This window comes from Pinus tabuliformis, chromosome 7, assembly GCF_031772625.1.
Source record: "Pinus tabuliformis cultivar Carrire ecotype Pingquan chromosome 7, CPIR1, whole genome shotgun sequence".
Taxonomy (NCBI): domain Eukaryota; kingdom Viridiplantae; phylum Streptophyta; class Pinopsida; order Pinales; family Pinaceae; genus Pinus; species Pinus tabuliformis.
The window spans coordinates 440,141,193-440,167,216 of NC_142293.1; the positions used below are offsets into that span (position 1 = coordinate 440,141,193).

The following is a 26,024-nucleotide window of genomic DNA, read 5'->3' on the forward strand; positions in this document are numbered from 1 at the left end:
AAGGGAAAAGAGGCTAAACTTGACATTGACATATGGGTTACCGTAAGAAAAATAACAATACCCATTCCTTTGAAAGAGATTGCGAAACTTCCAAAGCAACAACAACAAATCAAGAAGTCCCTACGTATCAGGAAGAATTACCCGAAGACTTACAAAACATTTGTATTCTTGACCGAAACCCTGGGTATGAACCATTTATGCTCACTTTGGTTATCAATGACCTCTTCTTACACAATTGTATGTTAGACTTGGGGGCTTCTACAAATATCATGCCCTTAAAAGTTATGAAGCAATTGGGTCTCAACATCACTCGGCCGTCTAAGAAGGTATGTGGTTTTAACTCCAAGCCTATAGAGGTGGAAGGTCTCATAAAGGACCTTAAGGTTTCTTTGGCTAGGAACCTTGACATATCCCTGCTCATGGATGTCGTTGTCATTGATATTCTCGATGTGTGGGGAATGCTATTATCTAGGAAATGAGGGGCTACCGTTGGAGGTCATGTTCAAATGGAATTATCATATGCTACCATCCCACAATCTGATGGAACCCCTTTTATCCTTTATAGGGAACTCACATACCCATCTCATGTGATTAAGATTGGACCATATCATGAAACACATGAAATTGAGAAGTCTTCTCCTATTCTCCCGGCTCAAGAGGTCTGTATTCTCAAACGACCAATTTCTATAACAAGTAGAAAGTGGAAGCCTAAAAAAGAGTATAAAGTCGGGGACTTGGTCTTGGTTGATAGAGACCCAATGCCTGTCAAGATTCATGGAAAAGTTTGCAAGGACTATTATTACATTGCTAAACTCAACAACGAACTTTGGCCCGAACCGATCAAATTAAGTTATATCCCCCCTTTTCTTGAGACTTGGTATTGTATCATATGCAAAGTAGAGTAGGATGCATTGCATGTTCATTTTGCATTAGAACTAACATCATATGATATTTCTCATGGTAGATTAGTTGCATTTAAATTAAGATTTGCCTATTTTATTCCTCTGTTGATTTTACGGCCTAACACTAAGCATGGGTGATCATAAGGCACCCTGACAAACATGTTGCCCTATGGGTTTAATCATTGATATGTGCAGGTAACAAGTCTATGGTATCTAAGAGATTGTTGGAGTTCACGTGACCTCTCATTCGAGTAGATTCGTCCACTTCGAGAGAGAACACGTCCCAATTGGAGCCAAATGTTACCCACCATTTTGTGGGTAATATCCCTAGGAGAAAAAAATTCTCCAAGATGGTCCTCAGCCGGCAGCCACCAACTAGCTCAAGTTGCCACCTAAGTCAGCCATGTGGTCTCTCACCCATCTGCCATGATCGTGTGCTTGAAGTTTGCCTCGCGAACCTAAAGGTATGCCTTGTCATTTGATAATTGAGTATTGTAGTTTACTTATCATGGACACTTCCGGACATGGGTTAATGGTGGGATTCGGTGGAAAGAATGGGCTAGGTTTGTGCTCTTGTCCCCTAGCCCCCTTTTGGATGTTAACTTTGGTCCCATGGGATCTCTTTTACTAACCCTTTCACTTTAGGGATGGTGCTTCATGGGAAACCCTGATTTTGGTTGCCTGGTCCCACTCCCTCATCCACATATATTACCCCCTTTCCACTCATAATAACCCCATTCATCATTTTTCCCACTTGAGTCCACATTCCTCCACTGCGTCCACATAGGGCTAGCTTTCCCCTTCCCCTTGCCCACACCTTGGCTCAAGCCTAGAATGATGCCCTGAAGGTTCATGCAGCTGAAAAGAGAAGTAAAAGCATTATTAGCCACATTCAACACGAAAATGCACCACAAAATGCAAAAGATGGTTGGGACAAACCTATATAGCACATGGGAAAAAGCCAATACATGAGCTCTACCCCATCATCATGGCCATCACCCTTGTTCTTATAGGCCCTAGATGAGCCTCCTTTATCATATAGGAACCCATGATTGTCCCAACCCTTGGTGGGAAATAAACTGCCCTACCTTAAAAGGGGGTATCCACTACTATATTTCACACATAATGCCCTTACCCCTTGAGCCCCAAGCAGTTAATTAAAGAAAAATCATAAAAGGCAAAAGGCATACAAAGAAGGGTGGCAAAATCCAAGTCGGGACACCTCATGTACAACGTTTGCTCCCTCCTATACATTATATACCCAAGTGTGGGCTTCCCTTTTTCTAGCTACCCTTGTACTCATGTAATGTTTATTGGTGCGTATACCCTTATACAGTACGTTGCCGTACGAATCGAATCATGATCAAATATGAGATGTGACATATGGAAAACCCGACTAGCAGGGATATACGCAGAATGATCACCTCATATTTTGTGTTAGAAGGTAGTGTGGTCAACGAATTGACTGTTTCTCAATCGCAGTGGACGAGGTAGCATCGAACATTGACTGTTTGTGAATCGCAGTGGATGAGGCAGCGTTAGACAATGGAATTCAAGAACCTCTTGGTATATATGAAGTCAATGATGTTTTTATTCACACAGTCGCATCCATGCTTCTTGGTCTGTGAATTGCAGTGGATGAGGCAGCATCGGACAACGGAATTCAAGAACCCCTATGTATATATATGAAGTTGATAATGTTTATGTTCACACATTCGCATCCACGCTTCTTGGTCTTATGTTCACACATTCGCATCCACGCTTCTTGGTTTTCTGTTCACACATTCGCATCCACGCTTCTTGGTCCTCCCTGCGTCATCTGTCGGAAAATATTTGCAATCAGCAACGAACATGAGGAATTCATCCGTGTTGGGAATGTATGGCACAAAATATACACACTCTTCTTGGAAAGCACGAGTTTTCAAGAAAATGTTTGGCACCTTTAATGCTATTGAATAGTCAGTAGCTTTCCCATATCCTCCAGTTGGTGTCTTGTCCAGTTCTTTACACTCTAGCATATCAAAAAGTAAAGAAGCCACAAGAATAAAAATTTCTCTAGTAAAAGCAAGTGTGTTTAACATTTTGGTACATCTCAACTTCAATTACAATATAGTGTGCAGTGGGCACTAAATGAGCAACTCCAATTACAATGTGAGCCATTGGATAGGAAGGAGGCTAGAAGTCAATATTGATGGCATTGGCGCAAAGAAATTTAACCCAAAGTTCAAGCCAATTCATACATTGCCAGTTGTAAGCCTTCTACAATGCTTCCTTGGTATTTAATGTGAGAGCACGTCGTAAAACCATTCCCAACTAATTAACGAATGTAAATACATGTTGATAAGCATTTGATAAGTCCACTTCATAGAGTTCCACAACATAGTTTTTAGGGACTCAATCTGTTGAAGGTTTGTTGTGTTAACAAAATATGACTTCATGAGACCCTCAAGGTCCTTCCATCATGGAGTGTCTTTCATTTCTAAAATTGTTTCCCTCTTTCCACCTGACAAAGGCATTTGCAGCAATTTCCTGAATATACCATCAATCTCACCAAGAACAGTTATCATGATTGTGTTAAAGGTACTATTGTTTACAATTGTCAAAATTGAAAGATAGTCTTCTCTTCTCTCATCCCCATAGTGACATGCAGTTCTAAAAGCTTGCAGGAGGTAACGAAGAGCTCCTATGTTTTGTCGCTCCTTTATTTCTTGACACCAAGCATCAACATGAGCAGTTGTGAGGACCTTTTTTGATGAAGGCTTTAAACTTTTGTTCTCACTCTCTTCTAGTTGACCAGGCTTTAGAACACTTTCCTTGAGATTCTCTATCTTCTTTAGAGTCAGTGATATATTCATGATTGAATTGAAGAGGTTCCTTTTTATGTTCTTTTAAAATTTTCAAAAATTTAGGATCCTTCTGTTTAAGTATCTCTAACTGTTTCTTGTGCTTATCAATCTTTAACTGTAGTATCTTGTTTTGGCCTTGCAAAGCATTACCGGCATCATCTTGTTCTTCTGAATTATCTTCCACAAATTCACTTTTAAATATATCTGAGAAGTCGTTCTATTCCTCCAAGGGTAGACCATCGCTTCCTGACATTATGTCCTCAACGAGAGTATCATCTTCAATGCTTTGTTCTTCCATCTTGACCTCCGCCACAGTTGTAGCATCTTTGACCTTACCTTCTGAAATTTTTGCTCGAGAATCTTCTGCAAGTTCCTTCTCTTGCTTACAATCAGGGGAAGATTCAGTTTTATCAAACATATCGACATTGTCATCAATCGGACTATTACCTAAGTGACTGTCGCTTTGCAAGGAAGGATTTGTTGCCAAAAGGAAATCTAAAGGTTTCTTTATCAAGTGTCTAACATCTCGTGCATCAACACAATAAATGTTAGCAATTGATTCAGAGGCTCCTCCTAAAGGTGCCATGGACAAATTTAGTTCCCTCTCAGCTACCAATTCCCCTGACAGTGAAACACTCTTATTGATATATGCATGGTTCATTTTACTCTGGTTGAGAATGGCATCTGGCTGAAGACTAAGTATCAAGTTCGGAATCCTTTTCAAGAGCTAAGCCTTATAAGAAATTCAATGCATTATGATCTTGGTCTGCCTGTGAAACCTTGCTTAGCATACCTTGTTCAAACTTTCCATTATCATGCTTAGATTCTGAAGCTGATATGTGAATTCCATCCTGACCTTTGCGTTGGCAACTCATTCGATGAATAACAACAACCTCTCTTTCACCTTCCTGATTGATATCATTCTCATCCACATCAAGATCAACTTCATCTGGGTCATTTTCTTATTCATCATTCTCGTCCATATCAAGATCAACTTCATCTGGATCCTTATCTTGATCTTGTTTCGTTTCGTTACTGTTGCTATCATCTTCCTTATTATCGATTTCCCTTCAACATGCTTTAATTTCTGCATATGATTTTTCTAAATGTTGAAATGCTTCTTGATATTTACTAAACTGCTCCATGAATTTAGAACGTGAACGTAATGGCATATTGTGTGGCGAACAACGTTCAAAGACTCGCATGATTATATTTTGCCCCATGGCTCTGATACCACTAAAGCATCAAAATTGATAGCTTGTTGGCTAGAATGTAAAAAACACAAGGTATTTGTAATAATAATTTATTATATATAAAAATGTATAAGTGATGATCAAATGTTACAATGAGGACTCGCATATATACTAGGCAGGTATCCTTTCGTAATTGGGCATGTCTTGGTAGACATGCCTTTTCACTTAATGACTATTTAACATAATCAATATTTGATTATTTTATTATTTACATTATTTATATTCACCTTATTTTATGTAATTTATATTCGTAACATGTGGCATCACTTACACCATCATCTGAGCCCTTGCAAATGGTCTACCGGAATCTTTGACTTATTTGGAGACCCGTGACATCACTTGTGTGCCCTCACAGCCATTGGGAGCACCACAAATTTATTATGTGGAGAACAAGGAGCCAATCCCTTTTCCATTTCTTTTGGAAGTCTATTTCATTATTTTGGCAGTTATGGACTTCATCAAGCCTCTGATAGAGCCCAACGACATGCATTATTGATTATTCAACCTCTGGGGAGGCTTGCTATTTTGTTTATGATCTAGGTCAGTGGGCTTGTCACCAAAAGATAGTTATTTGCACATTATTTTAGTTGATGGGCTAATGTAGGCTCAAATTAGGTAATTCGAACTCCTAATGAGTGTATAAATAAGAGAGACATGAATTCATTTTGCATCATCACTTGATTTTGGACTTGTGATCTCTTTAGAGATTTTCGTTATTCCTTCTTGGTGGATGAAATTTTGGAGCATGGATGAATTTTGATGTTTGGATTATCTATTCTTGGCTTGGAGCTTCTTAATTGGCAAATGTATTGATGGTTGGATATGTTCTCTTACATGTAAGTACACACATTTAATGTTATTCTTGTTTTACTTTGTCATATGCATTGGAATGGGATTTTCGCTATACTAGGGCTAATTGTTGCATTGCATAATTGCGAAATTGTGGAATTATTGTTTCTATATAGCATCTCTCAATGTATGGGCCATGTATGTTGAACGAAATCTCCAAGGAATAATTCTACCATTGAATTTATCACAATAAGCCATCTCTTTTTGAAAAGCAAAGTATAAAGCTTTAAGGTCACTTCTTCTAGTCCTAGAGGCCAAGCGAAGTAGTCCTTAAGGCCTCCTTGACTGAGAAACGAAGTCATTTCTCATCATTCTCTGAGACTCCATTCTCCCCGAGGGATTAGGCACTGGTCTACCAATAGGTGGTCACTCAAAGAACCATTTTTCTTCACCTTTCCCTCTTCATTCTAGGTCTAGCCATGTTGGGCCACCTAGGGCATCACTTTCCCAATGATGTAGCCATAGAAAAATTTCGATCTCCTAGCCTCTACTGTGTTGGTGTGTCCTCAAGGTCTCCTCCAAATTTGAAGAAATTTTGACAGTGGGATTGTGAGATAACCCAAGCCCTAGTTCTGAGATCAAACTTTGCCCTAATGTTCCCTAGGCTAGTACTTCATAGGATCAATTTAATACCTCTAAGTGGAAACACTTGCTTAGATCCTTTCCCCTCCTTGTCTCAATTAAGAACATCATTGGTTGCTAAACTCACTCCCCTTAACCCAGGTTGTGTCCACTTGGTCCTATGTTGTCCCATACCTTTGAAAAGTTAGTTCTTTCAAGAATCACTTGGGAAATCAAGTTCAATAAGGATTTTAGGGATTGGGAAACTCCTTTATAAGACACATTCCTTAAACCTAGCCCTTAAATTCTCACCTCCTTCTCCTAGAAAGTTTTGTACCTTGCTTAAAGAGCAAGCAAGCTCCATTCTTAACCTCCTTTTAGGAAAAGGATCATTAAAGTCACTTCACATCCATTTGTTGATTCATCCTTCACAAGTGACTTTCCATATACCGAGTCTCCTCCCATCGGTGAAAGTCTGCAAAGAGTAGGGAGTCTTCGCTGAGGTGACAGTGGGCTAAGTCTCCACTGTTGCTCTTGATCTAGCAGTTGTCCCTCTTAGGTCCCCTACTAGTTTGAGCGGTAACAAGTCCCGCAAACATTCTTCACTGAAAAACCAAAGGGGTAGAAAAGTTAAAACCCAAGTCCTATGGGCCATTCAAGATTTTGAGAAGAGTAGAAGTTGCTTATGAACTCGAGCTTCCAGAGGGATGTAAAATTCACGTCTTTCATGTCTCGTGCCTCAAAAAGGCCTTGCAGTAGCAAGTTGTTATTTCCACAGAGCTTCCACCATTGGATGAGGAAGGAGAATTGGTCTTAGTCCCCGAGAAGATCCTAGATTCAAGGGAAAGGAAGTTGCGAAATAGAACAATTAATGAGTACCTGGTAAAATGGAAAGATAATTGGTAGAAGACGCTACCTGTAAGGGTGAACAAGTGCTCAAACATCATGAATTGAAATTGCTTAAGGACAAGCAATCTCGGGCGGACAGGACTGTAATGTCCCCGAACACTGAGAAAGCTTATGACTGAGTCTGCTAGCCTAAAGTGGTTCCCGTAGGCTAAAGCAGGACTTAAATTGCTTACGGAAAACATTATAATATAAAGTCCACAAAGGAGAAAGGGTGATATTCCTGGGCATGTGAGAAGTCACTTTAACTTTAAAAAATGAAATATCATAAAGTGACTTTATAAAAGTGAATTTGATAAAAAAGGAAAGTGAAAAGGCAACCCTAAACTCATAAAAGAGGGAAAATGAGGAAACTCTCCTTATTCGTGCTTTTGGAGTTGGAGAAAGTGCTCTTGGAGAGAGTTTGAGAGAAAAAGCTTAGGATTCTGCAACCGTAGCCGCCATAGCAGACTTTGGTGTTGAAACTAGACACCCTAGTTTGGATTTGACAGTGAAATTATTCATATTTCACCACTGAGCTTGAATGGAGAACAACGTTTATGAGAAATACTGAGATACCCAGGTATTATGAGTTGATTTCATCAACTTATTGGGTATTTTTCTATTGAATCTTTCAGTGTGAAGGGAAAACCATGGAAGGCGTGTTGAAACTAGACACCCTAGTTTGGATTTGACAGTGAAATTATTCATATTTCACCACTGAGCTTGAATGGAGAACAAGGTTTATGAGAAATACTGAGATACCCAGGTATTATGAGTTGATTTCATCAACTTATTGGGTATTTTTCTATTGAATCTTTCAGTGTGAAGGGAAAACCATGGAAGGCCCAGTTACTATGTTAGAATGTGGCCAAAACTTGCTTAAAAAGGAAGATTCGGGCCAGTGAGTTGGAGGCACCAATTCCTGGAGGACGAACTGCTAAATATGGACCTTTGAGGAACGATTTACTCTGCTGGAGGAGGGACAAATATCATTCTCACACCCTGGTCGAGTTCTTTTGGACAATACTCACTGGAAAATGAAGGGATAAACTAAATAAGGGTTGAGTTCCTTAACCAGAGGAGCCTGCAGACATTTTATTGGGTTGGATGAGTATCTTATGCTTGCTGGAGGCTATTTTATTACTGAGGTAACCGTGTTCCTTTGCTGAGGGAGCCGTGGACACTTACCCAACTCTGCTTAGTGCTATTCTGAAGAGGAATGACAGCAACACACCTGAAATCGCGTTCCTGCTTAATTGGTTGGGCACGAGGCATTCTTTCTGAACCGAGACTGATAGCTGGGCAAGAGGTTCGAACAAGTGGCATCTGGAGAAGGTTTCTGAGCTGTTGGGAGCTGATACAAAGAGTTGGGTGAGATATACTTCTCAAGTCAAATAAGGAGTTGTCACCACAGATGGACTGAAATTACTATATGGACTTTTGTTAATGGCTGTCATCACATATCAGATTCCACATCTTTAATTCCTTCACTGTGTATTCAGATCCTTCATGAGAAAAGAACTATTCTGAGTCATATTGTCACTTATCAGTGGTATTACAAATTTCTGGGCTGATATAAAGAATGTATGTCTGTCTTTGGAAGATTGCTGATATATATATCTATATATATATATATATAGTGAATGCAATACCCAGAAAAAATAACAAAATAAAATTATAATGTGCACCTACAGTAGAGTGAAAACAACATGTTTGAAGAAATTTATCACTGACAATTCAAAACCAAACTCAGAAGTTTTTAACAAAAGTCAGCAGTGTTACTTTTTGGCATATTATATAAAGCAAACAAATTTAAATAAAATCAACAGGAATAACTCAACATTACAACTTTACCAGACGACAAGCTGAAGCCCCTTACCGTGTATTCCAGCATATTCTTATATGGCCTTTCAACCTCACGTAGTACAAAAGGCTTTCCATTAATATAAATTACAGGTTCTTCTCTCATATTATGCCATAAAACAGGTCGACTGCCCTTTATGCCTCCAATTTTCTGAATAACATCTCGCATGCCATTAACAGTTGGGTTAGCTACGCCATAAACAGGAAATTCAGGTACCTCTCTGAAGTTGGGAGCACCCTCAACTCTTTCAGGTAGTGATGAGCTTTGGCAACCAGGACAGTGATCACTTTTCAGAACAGTCTGCCTTCCAAGAACTTCCCCATTTCTCTTGGCTGCCACAGTATCCATATCTAATGGCCGGCCATCAGTAAAAACAGCATTTTTCTTCATTAGAGATGGTTTTAATGTACCACAGGTTAGTGCACCCATTGGATCCCGCCTTAGCAATCTATAAAACACAAGTATACACCAAATTATTTATCAGACTTCAACACATGCTCCATAGTTACTTTACAGTGCCACAAGTATTCAAAACTCATATTATTTTTCTTTTCTCATTTTTTTCTTATATTCTCATCCTTTGCTTTATACAAATGCAAACACAAAATTGAAATGGAATAAACAACTGTTCGACCAGCAAACAATGAGCTACAATGTCGATGTAAATCCTAGTATTTACGTCTTAAGTGACCATGTTTGTAATACCCTGTTAGTGATACAACGTTAGTGTTCAGGTTTGTTAGGTGGTTAAGGCACCTTAACCATCATAGGGTACCATAACTGTGATGAGTTAGGTGAGAGTGGCGCATTGATTCGATGTACATGGGTAGGCTACCACAAGATAACCTTGTGGTGTATTGCCAAAGAACTATTAGTAATATATAGCATTTGGTATTCTCGTATACGCAGTGTTCATAAGATTGATCAAAAATTCGTGATGTGCTGCAAAATCAAAAAAAAATCAGCAAGCTGATTTTTTGGGCCAAAAAAATTGCACTTTTTTCCTCAAACTTAGCACTGGCTGGCACCAGATTCCGTGAGGCTTAAAGCAATTTTTGGGTTTTTTTTCATTTGTATTTCATGGCTGTTGGAGAATAAAGGAGGAGGGTTTGTGGTCATCGTCACTCATTGTGGAGATAGCTAGCATCATAACCATCAAGGACTCTTCAATGGAGCAGAGGTTCAATTTCATTTTCCAACAGGTGTTTAACCTTCCATTCATAGATATATATTTATTATTTAAATCTCACCATATTAATGCTACTTTTTCATAGATCTATTCATGTTTGCTTGCCTCTTTGCTTACCAACATTTTACTTTCTCTTTTTTTATCATTATGCCATCATTTTCATGCCCATAAACAATGAAACACTTCTTTTAATGAGACAGCAAGCTTGATTTTAATTTTTTATCCACCCTCTTATTGTCATTTCTCATTGCTAATACTCTAAGCCAAAGGCCTGATATTTTCAACCAATATGCTGTTATTTCTTTTCTAGTGGGGATTTAATGCCATTTTCTTGTGTTTTTGATGCCTTAGGTTTGAACTTTGAAGCTGTCCATTTCCTCAGAAAATATGCCAAAGGCTTTGGACCTATTACCCACCAAAATGGGCAACCCCATAGGAGAAATCTTTTCTCCTACATTTAAAGGCCAGCCAGCGAGCAGCCCCTGATATTCACTTCTTGTTGACGATATGCCATGTGCCTCTGCCATCTGCATCAGCCACAGACCTTTCGCCATCTGACATTTCCTCTTTAGATGAAGGTGGGCTGATATTCAAAAGGTACTTTGATCATTTTGCAATCAAGTGCTTATACATGTTTGTTTTGGGAATTTACCTATTATATAGAAAAATTAGTATTGTGTAAGACTATTAGTTAATTAGGGCATAGGGCATGATCAAAGATCATGCCCATTCACCTAGAGGCACATAGGGTTGTATTTAAGCCCGAGCCTCTCACTTTGTAAATCATCCTACATTCATTATATATATATATATATATATATATATATAGATATCTTATGATAAATTGATGAGTTATTATACTCCATTTGGTATCAGAGCAGTCATCCTTGGCTGTCATCCGCTGCAAGAAGTCACATCCAAACCTCATCCTCTGTTGTCTTTAGATTTTGTTTTCGTTCTTTCCCACCATCGTGCCCTTGACTTCTGCCCGACTATTCTTCTGTGTCCCTGTCGTAAACATCACAGCCGCCCGAATCCCAACCGCATTCGTCTTGTGCTCCCACCCATTCCTTGTCCCTGGTTGTTGAGTGTTTGTCATGTATCTTCTGCCCTAGCCGCAATCCCCAACATTCTTTCCACCGTTCCCTGTATTGTGCCGTTGTGATCTTCACCGTTGTCTTCTCAAGCGCATACTCCTTCCGCCATTCTCCCCGACAACTCTGTGGGTCGCATGCTGAACCCCGCCACTATCCCCACTGCTATCTCCATCGTTCGTCCATACCTCATTCCTTGCATCCGCATCTCAAGCTGATCGTCGCTTCTCAAGTTGATTGTCACTTCATTGATCCACAAACACCGTGATCTATAACCGTGGACATTAATATATATATAATTGTATAACTATATAGTATATATTTGTAATATATATATATATATGTTTAATATAGTTCATATATTTATTAATTTAAAAAATTAAAAAATTAAAATAATAATAAAACAATTATTTAATTATTTAAAATATATATATATATATATAATTTGGGGTCAAGATAAAAAAAAGGGTTGATTACTAGAAAAATATTCATGCTAGATAAGTATACTGCGCCGCATACCAGATCAATGGTTACATCAATGTTGATCGTCAATTTCAATAAAAAATTGATAGAACTTGAGGCTATGGTGACCGAACATGGTGACAAAATTGAGACATTGCAGGACACAACAAATGGAATAAAGAGTCAGCTCAAGAAGAACAAGAATGAATTTAAAAAGGATCAGGTAGACCTTTCAATTAAGGTGGATCAAGCTATGGTGGTGTTGGGTTGTATTTGTACCAGCCCAAAGATTACACCCGATCAAATACTCCAGAATAATGAGGCTACTCAACATCTCAATTCTCTTGATTCGTCAAAATCATTAGACGCACATGAGAAATCCAAATTCTGAAGACATCTTCCATGCTTAATCAAGAAAATAGTAACACAAACTTTCAAAATAAGCAGCTCTGGAATCCATTCACCAATATGTCATTTTCAAATCAATACCCCTTTTTCACTCCACCGTTAGCGACATATCAACGAAGAGCAAAATCGAGCTACCCAAATTTGACGGTAATGAAAAATGCAATGTTGCTTGGCTTAATAAAGCAAAAGAATATTTCGAGATTTACAATATTGACAGTGATGACGAAAAGATCAGGCATGCTTCCGTGAAAATGGAAGGCAAAGCATATAATTGGTATATGTGGTGGAAGAAGACGACACTTGCTATCAGTTGGAGGAAATTTAAGGATGTGTTCTTTAAAAGGTTCCAAGGTGTCAAGGAAGAAGAGTTCTTTTCAACAGTCACCAGACTGCGACAAAAGGGAGATGTGGATGAATACACTCGAGAATGGGAGACGTTAGCAACATGGGTACCTGGATTATCAGAAACTCGTCTAATCCAATCATACACCTCCGGACTTAAAACCCATCTACGAGCAGAACTTGAGCTTCATGACATTATGTTGATAGAAGTAGCAAGACAAAAAGCAAAAGCCACTGAAAAGAAATTTGAAAAGATGTTGTGGTCAAAGGCTAAAAAAGTATATTTGAGACGAAGATTTCCCTAGTTTGCAAATACGGATAACACAAAATATGTTCCACCACATCTTCGTGAAGGAGAAAAATCTAACATGGAAATGCAAAGGATGAAAGAGGGCAAATGAAAACGTTGTGGCGAGAAATGGGACCCTAAACATAGGTGTGCCAAAAGAAAAGAGACCAAGAATCTGTATAACTGTGAAGAAACTAATGATTCAGACCATTATGAATCAGATGTAGAAGAAATTAAAGATGCCCTAGAATTCTCTCCAGTATTAGACGACGAAAGCATTCCGCAAGTGTCACTATCGGCTGTGACAGGTATATCACAACCCTAGACATTAAAATTAAAAGGACATATCAAGAAGAACAATGTAATGGTTCTCATCGACACCAGTTGCACCCACAATTTTTTGGACTCAACGATGGTGAAGAGACTCAACATTTTCACATTTCCCATGCCCAACATGAAGGTGATGGTAGTCGACGATAAGAAGATTGAAAAGGTAGGGAAATGCCATAAAGTCAAATTGCATATTCAAGACTTTAATTTAGAATCTTCATTCTACACTGTACCGATAAGAGTAGATGTGGTCTTAGGTATCCAAAGGTTACAAACCCTCAGTACTTACTCTGCCAACCATCAAAAGCAGTTTATAAAATTTAAATGGGAAGGGCAAAAATACAAGTTATATGGATTCCAAGCACCTAAGAATCAAATCGTATCATCATCCCAAATGATGAAAATGATTCGAAGAGGAGCACCAGCCTATGTAGTACAATGTCACCAATTAGAAATGTTAACTTCAAAATTGATCAGCGAAGAAGCACCAGAATTACAAGAGCTAATTCAAAAGCACGAAAAAGTATTCCAAGACCTACCCATGAAAATTCCTCCTAATAGAGAAATCGAGCATACAACAGAAGTCCAAGCAAGAGCAAACCCCGTCAACATCAAACCGTATCGATATCCCATCAATCAAAAAAAGGAAATTAAGAGATTAATCCAAGATCTTCTGAAGTGTGGCATCATTTCAAAAAGTAAAAGTCTATACGTTGCTCTCGTTGTATTGGTGTGGAAAAAAGATGGATCGTTCAAGTTATGCATTGATTATCGAGGACTAAACAAAATAACAGCTAAAAACAAGTTCCCAATCCCCTTCATCGATGAAATGTTGGATGAACTACACGGTGCTAAATATTTCTCAAAATTGGAAGACATACCAAAAACTGCGTTCCGAACACATGAAGGTCACTACGAATTTAAAGTAATGCCCTAAGTCACCTGACACGGGGATTCGGGACACGTAGGATTCGGGATTCGTGGTGTCGGATTCGGGACACGCTGACCCCCGGAACAGGACACGTTAGGACACGTTATATATTATTTTATTAAAAAAAAAAAAAAAAAAAATATATATATATATATATATATATATATATATATTTATTTATATTTAAAAAAAAAATATATATATATATATATATATATTAAAAATTAGTTATTAGCATATTTCTTACACAAATTTTAATTAATGATACAAATTTATTGATTTCAAACATAGATCTTCATCTATAGCTATTAGCATGCATAGTACATACAAAATTCAAATAAATGTCAGTGGTACTGGTCACATAAATGATAAATCTATTAAAAATTTAAATCATGATTCATAATTCATAACTGAAAGACAACTTACAACTACAAGATAGTAAGATAAACACACTGACAACTGTAGTTTTCTCATTAAGTCATCAAATCAAAATCTGTTACATAGGTAGTGTTGGTGCAATGCCAATGGCAAATAGAAATAGAAAATATAAAACAACTATAGGTATACAAGCCTCAAGGCATCAATCAGCATCAGAATCAGCATCACTGTCCCCATCATTATGGTCCCCACTGCTCTCCTCTACATCCTCCTCCTCCCCTGTATCCATAGTCGCCTCTGCATCTGCTGGTATGGAGGTTGACCCCTCTAAGTCATCAAAACTAATAGGGTCTAGCACTGGATCACCGAGATCCATGTTGGCCAATGCCAACTCAACAGTGGTGTCTAGACCCATATCTTCAGGAAAGACATCCCACATCTTTGTCTTTCCCCTCAACCACTCTTCCCTCTGCCTGTAAATAAGACGAAGGTTGGTGTGCACATACACCATTGTCTCTGCCCTGGACTGCACAAGCCTGCTCTTCTTCACAGTATGCAAATTCCCATATGTGCTCCAATTCCTCTCGCAACAAGAGGATGAAGTCACCTGAGAGAGGAGCCTCATGGCTAACTGCTGAAGAGGAGGGCTTGTTGCCCCATGATTTGCCCACCAAGAGTAGGGCTTCTTAAGCCCCCTGTCTCTAATCACATCATAACATCCAAATCGACCAGTGCCAGTGGAAAACTCTGCAAAGGCATCCTCCACCTCAGCAAGCAATGCACTATCCTGATAAATCCGCCTCAATGCCTCTTTCCTCCCCTGTGAGATTTCACCACCCATGTGAGGAGGGAATCTGCGGGAAGGTCCACCATTCAGCCACTCATGGTTGTAGTATTTGGGGTTCAATGAGTGAGCCAAACAATGTAAAGGTGTACAATTCTTGTCCCATCTGCGGACAAGAATATCATGTATGGTATCGCAGAAGGCCTCTGGTGATGTCTCATACTGGGGGCACTCACTCTGTAGAATAATGCTCCTCACAGACTCAATCATGGAATCCCATCCCTCATAAACCTCTCCTAGGATGGGTTTGTCTGTATCTGCAACTCGAAGCAAAGAGATGATAGGGTCCATGATCCGAATAATTAGATTTACCCTCTCCCACCAAGCATCATCTAGTACCGTGTCCTTCACTCTTTTAGAGGCTGCCTGATCTGTCTTTCTCCAAAAAGACCAAAACTCAGAAATAACCATGGACCCAAGAGCAGTCTTGACCTCCCTCAACCTCTTCAACATCATGAATGAAGATGCAAACCGTGTATCAGCAATCTTCAACAATGATAGATGGTTGTACTCCTTGTAGATAGTGAGGGCATTTGTATGATTTTGCACAAAGTTACGGATATGTCATGCATCCTCAATAATGCTTCCAATCCAAAGCACATCAGAAGCAATGGATTTCAGTGCTAAGTTCAATGAATGGACAATGCAAGGTGTCCAAAACACTTGTGGATATTTAGCTTCCACAATCATGTCAGCCGCCTTGCAAACAGGTGCATTATCTGTAATGATTTGCACACAAGAATCAACACCTACCTCTTCAACAACTCTAATAAATAACTCACCCATAAATTGTGCATCCTTGTATTCGCCAAGTGTATCCACTGCTTTCAGGAAAACTGGACCATTCACGGAAGACACCATGAAGTTGATGATTGGGTGTCGTGCTGGATCTGTCCATCCATCAGAAACAATGCTAACCCCAGATGTTGGCCATGATGCCTTAATAGGCTCGAGCATTTTTTGCACCTCTTTTTTTGCCTTCGTCAACAATGTGGTTCTCAGCTTCTCTGACCCAGGAGGCACATACCCTGCTGGAGCCCCTTGAGTTAGAGCTCGGCACATCTCAACAAATAAAGGTGAACGTGCAACATTAAATGATATGAAGTTTTGATAGAAGAAGAAGGCAATGGTGAGATCAAGCTCTTCCCGTCTCTCTTTTTGGAAAATCCAGTCCATTGGACCAAGTGATCTTCTTTTTAATGCTTGTCCCCCAGTAGAAGTAGAACTCTCAAATGGAAATTTGGTGGTGGCTTTCCTCAAAAATGGAAGGGGGTCTTCATTCTTGCCCTTGGGTGCTTTTGATTTTGAAGCCAGTGCCACATGTTACATACCAACATTGGCCTCCTTTTCCAATTCTTTTCTCTCTTGTGAAGTAATAACTTTACAAGATCCAATCCCACAACCAGGTATAGCCAACAAATGTGATTTCACACGGTAATATGTGCTTTTGAAAGAAATGTTACAAAAGTTGCATTTCCATTGCACATTGCCTCCTCCCTTTCCCTTGTTTGGCCCATCCTCTCTTGTGACATATTTCCACAATGGATATTTTTCATTGTCTTTAAGTCCTCTTCCCTCAACATTACTTGCAGCAGACTCTAATGATATTGGGGGAGGAAGAGCATCTCTACCCATGACATTCTTGCCCTTCCTTGCTGCCCCTGCCTTTGATTGAGCCATGTTACCTCAACCTGTAAAAAAAATGAACAAACTGCTGTAAAAATTTAAATGAACAAACTGTTGTAAAAATGAACAAACTGTTGTATTACGAAACTATTTACCTAAATTTATATACATATATATAACTTGTTATATTTGAGTGGACTCAGGACTGGGATTTGACTGAGTTATGGGCATGCTTAGCTTAGTTCATTGATGACAGCCTACAGCCACAGCCTACAGGTTATTTACTTATCTATATATGGACTAATACGTTCTTTGAATCTTTTCCTAATGTGCACACTGCAGACATAATACTCATCACTACCTACAATTTTTTGAAGCTGTAAGACATGCCATTAATGTAAACAACTTCAATATGTTCAGTTCATGGTTTTTCAAACAGTGCGGCAGCACCTTATGAGTCAAATTAAATTGGGCATGGAAAATTAAATTAGCAGTTTTATCCACTCCTCGGGTTCTTTCCCTCTTTACCTTCAATGTTGAAGTCCTCACACATCTCTGGAGAATGTTTAGTGTGTATCAAGCTAGGAAACCTGAACTATACAAGAATCATAGGGAGGCTAAACTAATGATAGATTCAGCGTAAGTATTACAGACTTAAAAAATTAAAGCATGAATCTAGGGCAAGAAGTTAAAACTCTAAGGTATTCAACTTCAATATTAAAACACAGCACTAAAAAATTCCAAAGAAACAAGACAGACATCGTCATGCCTTACTTGCATTGTTTATTTTACAAGTTATGAGTCGTATTATATAAAGATGACGATCTTTCTGAAGCTCGTTTCCACAAAAGTGTAATCTTATAGAAGGCTCAGATCACAGAATATGGGCATTGTTAAACCTTTGTACAAAAGTTTTCAGCCTTCCGTATCCACAGCAGATCCGGATTCATTTATATTTGTTTGGACACAACGGACATCGAACAACGGATCCACAGGATACAACGGATTCATTTACGGATATGTCTTACAACCACACGGGTTTACAAAATAGCATTGCCACTGCTCGGGTTTTCTACCGGTGATTTTAACGATGCCCATTGCCTGTGCGGCTGTGCCTACTTACCTGCAGTTTAACGATGTGGCGATGCCTGACGTTGGGTGGACTGTGGTCGTTGGGCGGTCCGCTCCTCGCAGCAACAAAGAATGAGTGAATGAGCTGAGAGGGACGCCCCTTTTTAACGTTGCAGAACCCTCAAAACGAATCGCAAAACCAGGACTCGCTATTCGGAATCGAGACACGATTTGTAAATTGGGACACGTTACTGGACACGACGTGCCACAATAGGACACGACGTGCCCTCCAATCTTGACACGAATCGGCATATAATTGTGTCCAATTCGACCGATTTGCGATTCGTTGATGGTTTTGAGCGAATCCGGTTTCCTAGGTAATGCCTTTGGGGTTAACCATTGCACCAGCTACATTCCAAGCCACTATGAACGAGTTATTCCGTCCAATATCTAAGGAAGTTCGTGTTAGTGTTTTCTGATGACATTTTAATTTATAGTAAAACTTGGAAGGAGCACCTACAACACTTGGAGAAAGTTCTTACACTATTGGAAGAGCATCAGTTCTATGCCAAGAAGTCCAAATGTACCTATGGGAAGGAAGAAGTAGAATATCTCGGACATATAATATCCAAAGAAGGAGTTAAAGTAGATCCTAACAAGATCAAGGCTATAAGGGAGTGGCCCAAACCAACTAACATCTCCAAGCTAAGAGGATTCTTAGGGTTCAGCAGATATTATCGAAGATTTATTAACAACTATGCCCATATAACCGCACCCCTATCAAACCTTCTAATGAATAACTAATTTCGATGGAATGATGAAGTAGGAAAATGTTTTGAAGATTTGAAGGAAGTTATGTCTAATGCCCCTGTATTAGGAACTCCAGACTTCTCAAACCAATTGTAATTGAATGTGATGCTTAAGGTTTTGGCATAGGAGCAGTGTTAATGCAAGATGGTCATCCAATCGTGTTTGAATTTGAAAGCAAAAAGCTCAATAAGCACGAACGTTTCAAGTCTACATACAACAAGGAAATGCTTGCTATTATGCATGCATTAGCCAAATGGAGACAATATCTCTTGGAAAGTAAGTTCTTAATATGAACAGATCATAATAGTCTTCAACATCTTCTCCAGCAGAAAAAGCTATCTACATAACAACAAAAATGGATAGAAAAAATCACTACCTTTGACATGGACATATTACACACGAAATGGAAAGATAACATAGTATTTGATGCCTTCTCGAGGAGAGATGAAGAACCAACATTACTCGCAGTGCCAGTGGTTATTCCTTAATGGCTTAATGAGATTCGAAGTGAATACACAAAAAATCTAGAAACAAGTGCTATAATCAATAATCTTCCTCAGAATTCAAAATTTGAATGGAACAAAAATATTCCATGGTACAAGGGACAAATTTATCTGAATGCAGATTCAAAATTTAAAGCCAAGGTTCTTAAAGAGTAGCATGATTCATTGTCAGTCAGACATGTAGGATACTTTAAAACCTATTACAACGCACGCCAGACATTCTTTTGGAAGGGAATGAGCAATGATATTCAAAAATATGTCGCAGAATGTGATAAATGTCAAAGGAATAAAAGTGAAAATATTATGACACCCGGACTACTTCATCCCTTAAACATTCTGAATCAGAAATGGGAAGAAATATCAATGGACTTTATTGAAGGTTTACCTATATATGATGGTCAAGATAAGATTGTTGTAGTAGTCGACAGACTCACAAAGTATGCTCACTTTATTGCAATGAAGAAATTAGAGTCAGCAAAACAAATCGCTGAGATATTTTGAAAAAATATTTACAAATTACAAGGATTTCCAAAGGTCATAGTGAGCGATAGAGATGCCAAATTTAAGGGTAATTTTTGGAAGGAATTATTCAATCATATAGGAACCTACCTCAACATGAGTTCTGCTTACCATCCTCAAACAGATGGCCAAACATAAGTTGTCAATAAATTTTTGGAAGCTTACCTATGTTGTTACGCTACAAATAAACAAAATAAGTGGGTTCAGTGGTTACACCTCGCTGAATGGCGGTACAATTCCACTTACCACACATCAGCGAAAATGACTCCTTTTCAAGCTTTGTACGGTTACAAACCTCCGAAATTGAAGGACTTTGCTATCACCAAGACAAAGCTGCCAGTTGTTAAACACCAGTTAGAAGAAACCCAAAAAGTAGTCCAAACTCTAAAAGAAAATCTAAATAATGCAAAAAATCGTATGAAGCAGCAAACTGATCGAAATAGAACCGAGAGAGAATTTGAAGTTGGAGATTGGGTATTTGTTAAACTCCAACCATACAAGTAGTTATCCTTAAAACAAAAATGAAAAAACAAATTAGCACTAAAGTTTTATAGGCCATACCAAATCAACAAAAAGATCAATCAAGTAGCTTATCATTTAAACCTTCCTGATAAAAGTCGTGTTCACAATGTTTTCCATGTATCTTGCCTTAAAAAAGCACTTGGTGAACATCAATCAACACAAACAACACTTCCACCGTTAGATGATGAAGGAAGGGTCATTCTCGAACCAGAAGGCATCATCTCCATCAGGGAAAAGAAATTATGATCTCGAGTAATCAAAGAATACCTAATCAAGTGTAAGGACTTACCAGAAGAAGAAGCTTCTTGGGAGACTGAAGCTTTTCATCAACAACATCCATCGTTACGTATGCTTTGAGGACGAAGCATATTTTTGGGAGGAAGGCAATGTTATATAAAAAAATTAGTATCTGGTAAGACTATTAATTAATTAGGGCATAGGGCATGATCAAAGATCATGCCCATTCACTAAGAGGTTGTATTTAAGCTCGAGCCTCTCACTCTGTAAATCATCCTACATTCGTTATTAATAATATATATATATATATATATATATATATATATATTATGATAAACTATTGAGTTATTCTACTCCATTAGCATGGATTAATGGGTGGTTTGGAAGATTGACCGATCTTGACAATGAATCTGTTCTCTCACCTTCAGGAGTGTTAATCTTTAGCCCTAGTCCAGTGGTACCTCCTTTGAGGCCGTACGGTTATAGGAGGAGCACTACTTGGAAAACCCAGATTGAACTAGCATGTTCATTTTTCCCTACTCTTTCCATTTCACATTACAAACCCCTTATACCACCTCCATTCTTCAGGTCTAACTTATCATTGGTTCATTGGGATTTGACACCATCTTGTCCACAGTCCTTGGGTAGGGAAACATTTCCCTGGAGGCTAATGCAACTAAAAGAATGAAAACACATATTATGGCCACAATGAAAGAAAAAGAAGAAAATCAAAATGCAAAAGATGGTTGGAACATAAGTTAGCACATGGGAAAATGTAACGAACAAAGTTCATATACGTAGCAGAACACTCAGAAGATCTGAAATATATAAATATCCATGATAGGACAATAATATATTTATATAAGAAATTTATAGACGATATGATGTGATGGAATTGTTACAAATGAGGGCCCGCTTATATACCTAGGAAGGTGCCCCTTCATGAACTATCATATCCTTAGAGACATGCCTCTTCTATACTAATCACTAAATAATCATTATTATGATTTTTATTTTATATATAACAAAAAAATTCTACCATGAGCTCTACCCTCCTCATTAGCCAACACTCAGTTCCTGAGCACTTCACATTGCATTTCATCAAAAGGAACCCTTGTATGTCCCAAACATGATGAGTGATAAACTGCCCCTTACAAACCCATTACCACCTCCATTCTTCAGGTCTATCTTGTCATTGGTTCATTGAGATTTGACACCATCTTGTCCACAATCCTTTAGTTGGGAAACATTTCCCTGGAGACTGATGCAGCCAAAAGAATGAAAAAGCATATTATGAATACAATGAAAGAAAAAAGAAGAAAATCAAAATGCAAAAGATGGTTGGGACACAAGTTAGCGTATGGGAATATGTAACGCACAAAGTTCATATACACAACAAAATACTTAGAAGATCTAAAATATATAAATATTCATGATAGGATAATAATATATTTATATAAGAAATGTACAAAAGATATGAGATGATGGAATTGTTACAAATGAGGGTCCACTTATATACCTAGGCAGGTGCCCCTTCATGAACAGTCATGTCCTTAGAGACATGCCTCTTCTATACTAATCACTAATTAATCATTATTATGATTGTTATTATTATTTATATTTACATTATATATATATATATATAGAATCATTATTATTCAACAACAAAAACAACAATAATAATAATAATTATTATTATTATTATTATTATTATTAAATAATAATAACAATTATAATAATGATTATATATATATATATATATATATATATATATATATATATATATATATATATATATATATATATATATATATATATATATAACATTGTCTTCCTCTTAAAAAGTTTTGTCCTCAAAGCTGATTGTCTTTCTTTGTCTTGCAATCTATTTGCATCTTTCGGAATTATTCGATTTGCTATCTTTGATAATACAAGATGATAGGATCCTTTTGTTGAAGAATCAAGGGCAATGATGTATATTAGGATTCTTCTTTACTTGATAACAAATTATGAAGCAACTTTACAATTATTTTAGCTTGATCTTCTTCTTATTATTAGTGTGTGTTTCATCAAACTGCTACCAAATACATAAAGACAAGAACACAGATGTTGGCTCTCTGTCAGGGCCAAAACCTTTCTTCTCTTAAGTAAAACCCTTTAGTAAGTTTCTCTTATTGAAGCTTCTAATTGATCACTGCCAAAACCTAGACCCCTGACAAGGATATCCTCCAAGCACAAGTCAAGTCTTTTCTCCTTTCTTCACTTTGTTCCCCGGCACTTCCTTCTTCCGGCACTTCGTTCCCTAACACTTCCTCCTCCTCCTTCGGGCACTTCATTCTTCTTTCAACTATTGGTAAACCTTGTTGCACTTACTCTAGAAGAGATACCCTTGCTGAGACCCTTTTCTTATGATGATTCCTTTCTTCTCTTCACCAACCAACGAACTTGTATGACTGTAATGGGAGGGTTGTTATGACAGCAGAGACAGCCTCTTTACCTTCGCTCGTGCGATTGTTTTCCTTGTGATGTTGATCTCTTCCTTCTTCGCTTGAGAGTTCCTTCTTAGCTTGAGTGAGAGGCCTTATAGTCCTACTTAGATTTCCCAAACAACAAAGTTATGTGACTGTGATGATAATGTTGTAATGACCGCAAAAAGAGGCTTTTTTTCTCACACATGGGATTGTTTTCTACGCTAGAAAACAGTCCTTTTAACTTCAGCCTAGACTTCACCTTGTACACTGCACTAGACGCTCCCTTTCTTGTCAGTTGATCACCCTTTACTCGTTCCTTTAATTCGCAGATTTCAAAGGTGAATTGTGTTATCTTTAGAGGAGTGGACAACCTCCATATATAGAGGATCGTCCCTCCTTTAGGCCGACTTGTTGTTTGTAGGCCGACTTGAAGTTTATAGCTCAAATTGCTTCTTTGGAGGTGTCTTTGCTTTGGAGGTGTTAAAATTGGCAACTAGGGCCAAACTCCACATGGGTCATCTTATTTATGACAGATGATATTTTTCTTGGATTCCTCTCTCCGAGAGTTGTAGGATTGATCTAAAGATCATCTGATTCTGACATGTACAAATGAAGTTATGAATTTATTTTGATTATGGTCAAATTGTTAAGGTCGACCAGCAAACTTATGTAGGCTCAGAAGCCCAACAGTCACGTCTATTCATCCTCAACATTGCATATAAATAGAAGGTGACTTAGCCTCATTTGGACACACTCATCTTCACACTTCTCTCTCTCTCTCCTCATTGATTGGGTACAAATTTTTGGGCCTCTCTCTCCACACGTTCAAAATTTTAGGAGAGAAAAATTTCAGGAGGTCGAAATTTCAGGAGTCCAAAATTTTAGGAGAGTGAAATTTCAAGAGGCCGAAATTTCAAGAGGCCAAAATTTCACGAAGCCGAATTTCTGGGCAGTTTGACTTAGCGTTGACCAGCATGTGTTGACCTACTTTGACTATGTTTTTGTGAGGGCTATCTCTATTTGGGCAGACCGCATTTCTAGGCACAGAAATCAAGGTTAAACATTGATTGTTGACCAACATTGACTACAGCTAAGGTTGACCGCAGGTGGGCTATTTGACCAGACTTTGATTGAGTTGAATTTGACTATTTTGAGGGTTGTTTTATCTTGTTGTTTGGAAGCCAAAGTTGACTGAAGTTGACCAATTTGTTGAGGGTCAAATCTGCCCTGTTGACCAGGGTTGACTTTTCTGGTTAGGGCTCTTTTGCTGATGTTATAAATAATTAGATTTGTAAATTGTACTATCTCTCTCTACTGAACTATTGAAGACTAAAAGAAGATTTGATGAAGCATTTCCCCACATTGAGGTTTGTCCCTGGCTGGTGCCACATCTTGTGTCCTCTTGTCTTGGCTTGTCTTCTACTGTTTATGTTTATGTTCTATCTGCATGTTACTATCATGTTGATGTGATTGCTAATCTGAATATGATACTGGGCCAATAAAGAAATTGAAGTAAAATTGCTCTAAAGCATAGACATACCATTGTTGCCTAAAATTAACATGGTATCAAATTTGAGGTGAAGACAAAGCCCAAGCAAGAGTGAAAGAACAATCACCAAATGCAGTAGGACAAGGACAAACAGTTCAATGGGTTCCTCATCCTCCTTCCCGGCTGAAGACAAGCTCCATGATAAATCTGACTATCATGGATGGAAGATGTCTCTTGATTTGACCTTGGAAGAAAAAGAAGTGATGGACTATGTGCAAGGTAAAATCCTTGAACCTCCTTCAAATGCACTGACTGCTACAAAGACCAAGTACAACAGGGCTGAAGTCAAAGCGAAGAAGATTATCAAGGATTCCATTGACAAGCATCTGGTGGCCTACATCTCCGAATTGAATACCTCCAAGGAGATGTACGACAGGTTAGTCGGCATGTTAAAGGTTAGTAATGATAATCAAATTCTATTTCTCAAGAATAAGTTGAAGGATATTAAGAAGGGCAAAGACGAGGATATTCAATCCCATTTCTTGATGATTACTGAGATCAAGAATGATCTACTCTCGATTGGAGAAGTCATTCCTGACAAGGAACTTACTCTCACCACCCTTGGAGGACTCCCACCTGAGTGGTATGTATTTAGAACCACGTCCTCAACAATGATCGAATTCCAGAGTCTGAAGAATTGATGTCAAGATGCATTCAAGAAGAAACAAGAATGGTGGAGCAAGAAATGCCTTCTAATAGAAGCAACCCCACCGCATTCTCCGCTCATGCCAAAAGGACAAATAATGCAAGGTCTAAAGGTCATTTCCAAGGAAAGCCTAGATCTAGGGGAGGAAGGAAGGGCAGGTGCTTTGTTTGCAATAAGTTTGGCCACTATGCAAGGGAGTGTCCAAATAGAAGGGACACATCGCATGATGATGATCACAATCATTCCAAGGGCAACTTCAACAACAACGATCAAAGGAATGACAAGTCCAATGGCAAAGGAAAAAGGAATGCGGGACATCAAGGAAATGGTCGACTCTCCAAGAAATCAAGGAAATTCAAGTATGAAGAATCAAATGTTGATAACAATAAGCAAAAGGAGTACTATCTTATATCAGCCCTCTCCACTGCCTCTCCTCCGGACACTTTGGGAAATTGGCTGACTGATAGTGGTGCCTCAAGGCACTTCATTGGATACAAGGAAACCCTCTCTAATCTGATAGAAAATGAGACAAACTTGGAGATCATCCTTGAAGACGATGCCACCTATCACGTGAAGGCAGTAAGGAATGTTACCCTTCAATTGAATCAAGGTAATACTATTCATTTGCAAGAAATACTAT

General features: G+C 38.4%; 1 protein-coding gene across 1 annotated transcript in view; it reads right to left on the minus strand.

Moving 5' to 3' along the window:
• Positions 1-26,024, minus strand: part of LOC149247863 (metal ion-binding protein) — a 359,567-nt gene that overhangs the window by 128,168 nt on the left and 205,375 nt on the right. Inside the window, exon 11 of the mRNA XM_089458307.1 lies at positions 9,179-9,611. Within this exon, the coding sequence (XP_089314433.1) occupies positions 9,179-9,611 (433 nt within the window). The remainder of the gene's footprint in view (positions 1-9,178; positions 9,612-26,024) is intronic.